The 10226-nt window shown below is 42.5% G+C and overlaps 1 protein-coding gene across 1 annotated transcript in view; it reads left to right on the top strand.

Moving 5' to 3' along the window:
* Positions 1 to 127: 127 nt before the first annotated feature.
* LOC111653508 (uncharacterized protein KIAA1755-like) overlaps positions 128 to 10226 on the top strand; it is a 12551-nt gene continuing 2452 nt past the window's right edge. Inside the window, exons 1-9 of the mRNA XM_023404102.2 lie at positions 128 to 341; positions 586 to 672; positions 1657 to 1780; positions 1872 to 1974; positions 3719 to 3832; positions 3912 to 4028; positions 6650 to 6810; positions 8078 to 8224; positions 9296 to 9398. Of these exons, the coding sequence (XP_023259870.1) occupies positions 323 to 341; positions 586 to 672; positions 1657 to 1780; positions 1872 to 1974; positions 3719 to 3832; positions 3912 to 4028; positions 6650 to 6810; positions 8078 to 8224; positions 9296 to 9398 (975 nt within the window). The 5' untranslated portion in view covers positions 128 to 322. The remainder of the gene's footprint in view (positions 342 to 585; positions 673 to 1656; positions 1781 to 1871; positions 1975 to 3718; positions 3833 to 3911; positions 4029 to 6649; positions 6811 to 8077; positions 8225 to 9295; positions 9399 to 10226) is intronic.

Genomic DNA, 10226 nt, shown 5'->3' with positions numbered 1-10226 from the left:
CCCCCCCCCCCCCCCCCGGTTTACGGCCCTGCTCCTGGTCAGACCTGGGTGGACTGTCTGCAGCCTTTCTCCGCCCTCTCCACCTCATAAATGAAGCGAGCAGCATCTCGTCAGCTGGGCGCGAGCAGGCAGCCGCGGCTCATTAGACGCAACATGGCGGAGCTAGGTGTCGGGCAGACGTGGTCAAGCCGGTCCTGTTCTCCGGTGCCGCGGTGAAAGCGTTCTGTGTCGGGGTTCAGGGTCAGGTCACCGGGTTCCGTTTGCTTTTAACGCTACAAGGAGGAAACTATTGAGGAAACGGTCCGTGACTGAAGAGGTGGAGATGAGCCGACACGCAACAGGTAGGGGAGACAAGTGCTGCTCTGCACGCGGCGTCTTCACCTTTTATTTACGCTTGTGGCGCCAAACTAAACTGTGTTTGACTGGTGAAGTTAAAGTGATAGAAGTGTGGCTGTGTTCGTGTTCATGGTTGTGAAAGCGCCTGCTATTAGACAGGACGTTTCTACACCCGGTCCTCCTGCGGTCCTGCAGCAGGGCTGATGGACCTATTTAAACTACTATAATGATTTGCTGTGAATGTTTCAGACGTCCCGGGGTCGGACCGTGAGCGTGTCCCCTCCCCGAGGCTGCCTGCTGATCATGTGCTGGACTCCGGAGCCGTGTTGTTCCCTGGTAGATATAAATTACACCACTCCGCCTGCTCTGCATGTCCAGCTGAACTCAGTGGAAAACTTAGCTGGGACTGGGGTGTATGAAGTCAACACTTAATTATTCTCCTGAAATCACATGATGATACCGTTGACAATGATCATATAACAGTTTGATGATCTGGTGGCAAGAATAAGACCAAAACCTGTTGCACATGCAAGAGCTGCCACAGACATGTTAGACTCAGTCCTTAACTCAGTGAGGTCACCAGTTACAGTCTGACACTGTTTCTTTTCATGAACCCTGTGAGTTTCAGGGCCCGATTGCATAAAACACCCTAAGTTAAGATTTTCTTTTAAGGTTTCCTTAAAATAAAAACAGTTGAACAAAACACCTTAAGTCTTCTCTTAATCATTCAGCAGGTAACTGCAATAATCTTTCAGATGTTGATACAAGAACCAAAACTGGTATGTTTGTCCCTCTGGAGCCACTCCTTTGAAAAATCCCATCAGCCACTTGAAATTTCAAGATTTCGACATGGCCGCCATCTCTGGCATAGGAAACATATTTTACCACAGAATTTTAACTATGAGATTTCAATGATTTTGTAATGTAATCCTATGTTTCAGATTCTGAGGATGTGTCAAATTCACAACTCTTACATTTCCTCAGAGCTCTATTTGTGTTGTAATATGTCGTGAAAAAATCTGCATAAAATTCTTGCAAATCATTTATTATGAATGATGTGCCCGCTTTTTTATAAGTAATATTTTTTTGTTAGTAATATTTTTGCTGAAATCTACTTTCACCTTACACCTTCTACATTGTTAAAATGTTTGATTTGACCCACATTCTGTCCTTAACTTTTTTTCCAAACTAAGGAACCTTTTAAGAGATTCTATGCAACACCTTAAAGTAACTCCCTCAGCTAAGGAGAAATTAAACCTTATGTAGAAAACTTGTTTTGTGCAACTGGCCCCTGACAGTTTGTGTTACCTGTCCTTCCAGGTGCTTTTGATCAACACGGCTGCCCTTTGATATTGTTCCCAGTGGATGGACAAGCCAAGCTCTCCTCAGACCTCAGCAAAGCAGAAGTGGTGGACTTCATAAATTACTTTCTGTGCCTGCACAAGTACGTGGAGTCGGACGGGCTTGTTACTGTGTCCTTGTGCATGTGTGAGTGGGAGAACCAGATGTACTGATGGTTGGATTGCTTTCAACAGTAAGAAGCAGGAGGAGGAGAGTTTGGTGTCAGTGGTGGCTGATCTGAGACAGGCCTCGCTCCCTACGACCAGGTTCCTCGCTGAGACTCTGCTACTGCTTGAGGTACTGTCATTGCAGAGTGAACTGTGTGGTGCTACTGTGGATACTGACCTGCAGCATGTTTCCAGTGCTTGCTCTGAAACTAGAGGTTCACTATGTGCAGAAAGTGACACCTAGGCCCTGCTCAGACCTGGTATTAACATCCATCCAGCAGCTCTAAGTACAGATGTGAATGCTCCCAAGATGCATTGAGGACGCATCTGAGATCTGATCACTCGCACTACATTCAGAGGTGGTCTGGACCACAAGTGTCCACATTCTCTTAGCAGGGTGAATGCAAATGAGTCCTCGACCGCCTACTCTACTGACGTCCTCTGCCACTGTCTGGTTAGTCCCAACAGTTTCATTATGAACTGAAAATATTTTTCTATTTCAAATGGATAAAACTTTATTTCACTGTAAGACCTGTGCGCATTAACTCATTCAACCCAGCCATGTCCTTCCCTCTCTCTCTCACACACAATGCACAACCACAGTTCTGCATGAGCATACAGTGTCAGACTTTGGTTCATGTCAGTTTGTGCCAAGCATACACTCCCCCACCTGTCACTCAAAGAGGCCACGCCCTCAATTCTCCATAACTTTAAGCCTTAATAAAATGTGAACAGGTGAGTTGTATAAACAGGTGTTATGAAGGAGGAAATTAGCTCTAGAGACCAAAACTGTTTTTGTACCAGGCTGTAAACATGTTTATTTCTGCTGTAAAGTTGGACATTTTAACATGGGAGTCTATGGGGATTGACTCACTGTTGGAGCCAGACTCTAGTGGTCATTAGAGGAACTGCAGCTTCTGGTTCTTCGGTGTTGGCTTCATGTTTAAGCCTGGAGGTTGAAGATTGGTTTAAAAGTACTTGGTGGACATGCTAGAATCACTATCAGTGGATCTGGTTCCTATAGTTTCCCAAAGGCCCCCTGAAAAACGGTGGAACAAGCTTTTCCAGTAGAGTTAAGTTTCCTGCAAGACCAGAAAGAATGTGTTAGATAACTAATCCTAGATTTACACCCATTAGAATAAGGTGAAACATCAGACTTCATTACTCTAAGGAAAAGCTACAGTTTTTTTTCTATGTAATTTTTTTTAATTGTGTGAGATTATGCCTGACATTGACTGAACAGTCATGTATACTCTTTAAATGCTCATCCCAGACATTATCATTAGTTCTACAGTCAGTTAGTTCTCCCATGCCTGTTAAAGTCCTGCTGTGTTCAATAGCGTTTTCATATGTAGGATCAGATAGGAAAAAGGAACCCCCCCCCCCTGGATTTATCTCAGCTTTTGATTGGTCACTTCCTGTGGGCAGAAAGACTACAACACCAGAATTAAATTTGGGGTGAGAAGAATGACCCATGTATGGAATACTCTTGCATAGTTTCTCTTTAAGTATTGTGGGAGCTCAGTTCAGAGGCATGTCTGGTGGTCGCAGTGAAATTCCTGTGCTTGGGGAGAAAGGGGGGTTGGAGGCTCTAATGCATGACTGGTCACATGTTGGGTTATTTAATAGAAAATCATCAGTGAAATTACATTGAAAGAGCACATTTATGTCGGGATGCTGCATTTCTGTATTTTCCATATCAACTGGAGCCGTTTGATGGTTTGTATGGTCTTAGTTTCTGGCATGATGTCGGTACACAGAGTGACATGTACATTTTATTTTGCCATTACAAACTGCTGGGATCGGGAAGAGCCTCACTCAATAACAATAACATACATAAACATTTGAGCGTTAATATCATTTTTCTCCTCCAGCTGCACAAGCGGACGGTCCACAGTGTGTACGTCATTCAGGGGAAGAAGAAGGACGTTGTCAAGCTGCTGCAGAAACTCCTGGCTCCAGCAAAGCCTCACTCTGCCTCTTTCAAGGTGAATGAAACGGCAGATACTGTGTCTGTGTGTTTCTACGCTCGAATCCAGGGAGTAACACTGACTTCATCTTTTTCAGAAAGTCTTCTTGAAAGAAATCTCGGAGCTCTCCAACTACATCGACCGAAGCCAGCTCACAGCGTCGCTGGGGGGCTACCTGATGTACTGTCACCAGAGCTGGGTTTCCTTCATTAAGGTCATTCATTTCATTTTTTACTTTAATGTAGGACTTACTGATAAATTAGCTACTGCAGTAGTAGCGGCTGGCTGAGCACATGCTATGATTAGTAAACTAACAGGCTGGCGTTAACTTGCTATTGTTAAGTGTCTGGATATCAGTAATAATATATTATTGTTATATTATTGTCTACAAATCACAACCTGCATAGTAACACTATAATCCATACACATCTATTAATCAGTCCCTAAAGAAAGTAACGATGTTGTGATCACAATAATAACGCAAATTCAACCAATCCCTGTGAATTTTGCATTTTTGTCCAATCTCGTAACTTAACGCAAATTTGACGATTCGTCAGTTTCCCGCAAGTTGAACCAATCGTACCGGTCCCTGCGATAAACTACCTTCCTTGTTTCTGGTTTTGAAATATGTTGTGGAGCTGCAGAGGTTTGACATGAACGTGTCACATTTACCAACAAACATTGCTGTTAAAGACCGTGTAAAGCAATTCCCAGATGTTTTGCATGAAAGCGGGGTAAATTGTTTTGTACAGGTGCAACATTATGGTGGAACCACAGGTGAATCGCTGCCAGAGCCACTGGAATGGCGCTCCGCTACTTTTTTCTCCAGATGAAATAAAATATCTACAGCTTACATGATATAATTGATATTTATCTCCATTTTAAGATCATCAGAGTCTGTCCTGTAGAGAGCGATTTAAAATAAATGAAATGGTCAAAGTTGTCACATTGACATTTAAGGTGTATTGCTTGACACATCAAGTAAAACGCATGAAAAAATTCCACCTTAAAAGATGCCTGTAGCCTCTGAGCTGCTCAGTGAATTAACTGGTTCATTAGTAAAGATGAAAAGAGAGAAAACATCTTTTCATTCATCATCCACTCGTGATGAAACAGTTTCATAGGCGGGGGGGCAATATTGTTTTTGCTGTTAAGTTCTGTGCACTTAAGCTTTTGTAATGCCTCAATGCTTACTTTTTATTTATTTTTGTATTTTAATATTTAGATTTTTAATGAATTATACAAAAAATGTAATGTTGACAGTACAGAAAAGTAATACTTCATCATTTTCCTCTAAATTACTGGACTAACAGGATACAAGTACGGTGGCCGACAAGGACAAATGTGCTTCAACGGCCCAAAACACACAGTTGGAAATTCAATAACGATACAACAACAAAAGCACGCAAACCTCCAACACATATGCAACAGAAAAAACACTGCATGTCCAGACAACAGGAAGAGCTGCACGCCTTTAGGCGGAGCTCTAAGTGGAACACCTATAGACTGTATATAAGCTAATGCTATCGCTTGCTACGTCGTCTGTTGCTCTTTTATAATATTGTAAAAACTATGGCCAAATATATAAAACAACACAAACCTTTTTATGTCGCCTCTTCTTTCTTCCCTCATACGCTTGTTTGGTCAAAGGTCAAAGGTCCGGTCTTAGGTCTGGCCTCCCAGGTTGAAGCTCAAGCTTATGCTGAAGGTGTTAGAGCTCCTCCTAGAGGCCTGGAGCTCTTCAGCTGTGTTGTCTGGACAGGCAGCGTTTTTTATGTTGCATTTGTTTTGGAGGTTTTTTTGTTTTTGTTGTTGCATCGTGTCCGTTTTTGCAGCGTGTTTGTTGTTTGTTTGTGTTCTGTCTTCCTGCAGCATATTGTTTCATTTGCAGAACGTTTCCGTTCTTGTATTTTTTTATTTTCATGTGTCTTTCAATCTGCATCGTTCCTGAATTCGCAGCTGGTTTCTCCCCACAATTTGTGGACATTGCTTATGGTAATTATCTAATCTGAGGAGACCATGTTCTTGGATGAGGCACAGTGTGTATGAATCAAATCTATGACATCAGCATTACTGTCTGTTTTTTCACTTAGCAGACAGAAACTATTATGAGCATGAATATATAGACAATAAATAATCAGACCAGTTCTGCTTGTGAAACAGTTCCGAGTCTGATTCAAAGCAGAACTTGTGAAGTCTCATGATCCACCAGAGGGCTAAGCACAAAGTAACATTGTCCTGCTCACCGCAGCGTGTGTGTGTGTGTGTGTGTGTGTGTGTGTGTGTGTGCACACTTGAACAGACTCAGTAGCACACAAACATACAGTTTATCTGATGTACTGTATGACAGCCAAAGTGTTTATTCCAGGTCAGTGTTGCCTCTGTGATGCAGAGCGTGCTCGGTTCACTCAGTCAGGAGATAGTGTATGTGTGAATCCATTCATGAGATCATCCGAGCGGCCTGCATCTATTGTTTGTTACCTTGGTGAAGCTTGTGCAAATGCCTCGTGTAATCAACTGACCTGATTAGCAAGTGAAAGGAGCCTCTTTCCATTAGATTATACATTCTGTCATGTTCAACTGGGGCGTTTGGCCCCGATGACAGGATTCATTAACCAGGGCTGCTCTGCCTGTAGATCTACATAATCTTCACTGGACCTACATTCGGGGTGACGGCAGCTTCTGCACAGTGTCAGTCAGAGCAGTTTTACATTAGTCCATCATCAGCTTCGATTACAATCACACTCTAGAAACATGTTAACAGTGAGAGCTTGTCTTTGTTTGCAGTGCAGCAGGTATTTTAAAGTGGCTCTGGCTCTGTGCTGCTCCCTGCAGGAGATCGATGCCTTCCTCCAGGAGTTCCTGTCTGCGGTCCGGCGGCTGCCTTCATGTATCTCCACCCTGCAGTCTCTGTCCAGGCTGCCGCTGCCCACCACCTTCAGAGAGCTCCAACATTTCTGCTCCACCAACGAGGCCAAGTTCCAGCAGCTCAGGAGGTCAGGTCACAGCTGCTCCTCTGCTCCTCCTATAGGCCAGCTTCATGTTAGTTATTGGTTTGTCATGACTTGACAATCAAAATCAAAATCAAACTAAGCCTTGGCTGTTGTCCTTTAACTGGAATGATGTATATGTGTAGAAAATGATCTGTTTATCTCCTGATATTGTGATGAGTTATTATTGGAGTTATATTTTTGAAAGGGAACTTGGTGACCTGAGTGACGGACTTATTTTAGTGTGTTCAGGTCAGGTTATGGAGTATTATTCCTTTCCTGTGCTTTTATTTTTAGACCAATGTTACCATAGTAACAGTCAATGACACCTATGCTGAACAGTAGCACCCACACACTGACCTATAGTTTTTATTTGGTGCTGTGGATGTATTTTTCTTCCAGAAAGTGTTGAGGTTCAATGATGAGTCAGACTCCATGGATGTTGGGTCACTTTGTCTTATCTTGTTATATCTCAGCATAACGGTGAAAGGCTGGAAACACAGTTGCTCATCACTGTTGCCATTGGTATAGTAACGGTGTTCTGAGGGGTTTTAACCATTTCAATGCCAAACACATTGTGAAACACAAAACACAAGTTCATTCAGACCACTCAAGTTGTGTCTTTTGAAAATGATGCTGAAGTTGTGTAAAGTGACTCCTCTGTGGCTGCTGGAACACGTCGATGTGAAATTTGAAATGTAGCTGATTTTCCACATCACGAGGATCAGCAAGAAACAAAACACTGAAATGTTTCAGATGATGTTTTATTTCATCCAGTGCGTCATCTTCAGACTGATCTGTATGGAAACACTCTGTCATTTTCTGCCTCTAGCGGTCTCTCAATCGAAACAGTAACAAAAGACAGAGTTTTTATGGGATCATGGGATTTGTTGTCTTCATCACCATTGCGATCAGCTTCTCCTGGTTTTTACCTGGAGCTGAATTATCCATTTCCTCAGCTTGTTTCGCTGATAACTTCATATCCAGATGTCTGATGACTAACATCCTTCATCCGGTTCAAATATAGAGCTGAAAACCACCAAGGTGTAAAAAGTGTATATTAAAAAAATGACTTTAATGGCACGTACTGTTACCATGATTAAAATCACAGATTTCTCTGGTTTGAGAATAGATGGAAACATTTGGGATAATGTAAGAACACAACTCAACCACATATAGAACATAGGTCTAGATGTTTTTACACATTTAAATGAGGAAAAGTTATAGATTATAACTTTGAACATGTATATGTACTGTATGTTGTGGTGTGCAGGGAGCTGGGGCTGGATGAGCTGCTGAGGCACTGTGACAGTGTGGTGGAGAAGCTGCGTTACCCCGAGAAGGAGCCATGCTACCAGGCGATGGCCAGCACCGCCCTCTTCATCCACACGGCCTTCGACATGCTGCAGAACCACAGCAGGTACTGCGGCCAGCACTGCCCTCAAATGCTTCTGTTAATCCTCTGCGGTAACAACTCCCATACATACCGTACAACAATGATGCAACGGCCCTGTGTTGCACAAGAGGTAAAGCCACAGAGTCTGTTAATCTGGCTCATATCTGACAGTTTATGGTCATGAAGGTCTTCAGGAGTTTTTGCCTTGTGGACAGAGGCATTATGGGATGTCTGACCATCTGTCTCATTCTCATGAACATGATATCTCAGTAACACCTTGAGGTATGTTCTTCAAATACAAATGTTCACTTGGACTCGAGGAAGAACTGAGTGGGATTTGGAGGTCAAAGGTCACTCTGACCTCACAAAACACATAACTCAAGAATGCTTTCACTAATTATGACACAATGTAACTCAAATATCTAAGGCTAAAATGATGAAGTGATGACCCTTTATACCCAAAGGGTCAAAGGTCAACTTCACTGTGACATCATAATGTTCTGGTCATTATTCAACACTGTAACTCAGGAGGGAGAGACTGACCATATTTCCTGTAACTCGACTTGTTGGAGGAGGAAACAACTAATTCTAGGTACAAGAGTGTATTTCCTGCACTCAAACCCACTGCTGGAGGCTCTGGTTATCTGGTGAAGGGTGTCAGTCATTTCTTTCAGCCACAGCTTAAAAGTAAAGGAACCTCCTTCTTCTTCCAGAATGTCAGAATCAATGTTTTGGCTGTAGTCAGAACATAGGAAAGATGCTGCCTTTGTGCTCTTCTTAATCATGCTGGGAGCTTCAGATTCCATATCTGTATTAAGACAGGATCAGGTTGAATGTGGATCAATGTGGACGATGTCAGGGTGTTTTTTTTTTTTTTTTTTTTTTTTTTTTTTTTCAAAAAATGTTGTCCATAATCTCTGTAACCTGGGATAGAGAGCAAAGCTACAGAGGAGCTCTGCCTCTGGTATATTGTATTTGTCACACTGTGAGGGTAGATCTGGAAGCGTCCTGTGGAGCATCTGCGCATTTGACTCTATTAATAACTGTTAAAGCACCAAGCAGAATCCAGTATGTGATGATTTTTCCATTGTACAGGATAACTGCAGCTGTGGAGAAAGTGGAGCTGCTGTGGCATCAGGCTTTCTCACAGGCCCGTCTGCAGCTGCAGGTGTTCCAGCTGCGAGAGGATGCTCTGCAGGTGAGTCAGTTGACAGCTGCTTCATAAACCAGCAGCAGTGCATGTGTCCAGTCAGTGTGGTTGTGCTGGTGTGAAAGATGTCGGGTAACGTCAGCACAGTAGGGTCGTGGTCTGGCTCCTTGTGGACTCTGGTCTTTGTGGTCTCAAAACAGGATTTTATGATAGTTATATGATGTTTAATATAAATTCAAAAGTGTTCTTCATTTTCAAACATATTTATCTATGCAAATCATTTGGTAAGCATAACGTGGGCTTCAAAATATGAGTGATCTGATCAGTTAGATAGTGAAGAGTCAAACTGGTGTTTTACTGTACTGAAGCAAAGACACTCAAGTGAGGCACAGTCACAGTCTCCACTCTGAACACTGTTCATTATTCATGTTCTTATTCAAGTGTCAGTTTTGACTTATGATAATAGTTTTTGGAAACACTTGGAGTTGAGAATTCTTTAGGGCAGTGGCTCTGAGTGAGGCCTGGGGACCTCCAGGGGTTCTGGGGGGTCTCCAGCAAAAAGGTGAGTCATTTATTCTTCATTCAATTTCATCCAGTTTCATCCATAAGTAACACAATGACAGAAAGTGTGACTGTGACATGAGTTTAAACACTTCCTGTAATAAAACGTCTAAGTAAAAATCTTCTCAGATCAGGTCTGTGGTGTAACTTGTGTCAGTTTAGTTCCATGATGTGCAGAAGTTTAAGAACCACTGCTTTAGGGTTTTAAATCAGATGGTAGTTAACTTCACTGGGCCAGATCCAAAATTGTATATCTCCATACAGTCCAGTCTAAATATCACAATGTAGCCTTTTTTTTTTTTTTTTTTTTTTTTT

This window comes from Seriola lalandi, unplaced genomic scaffold, assembly GCF_002814215.2.
Source record: "Seriola lalandi dorsalis isolate HSWRI2012SDOR001 ecotype SW California unplaced genomic scaffold, Sedor1 jcf7180002054220, whole genome shotgun sequence".
Taxonomy (NCBI): Eukaryota; Metazoa; Chordata; class Actinopteri; order Carangiformes; family Carangidae; genus Seriola; species Seriola lalandi.
The sequence above is the reverse complement of the archived record's forward strand: the minus strand, read 5'-3'. Positions and strand labels throughout refer to the sequence as shown.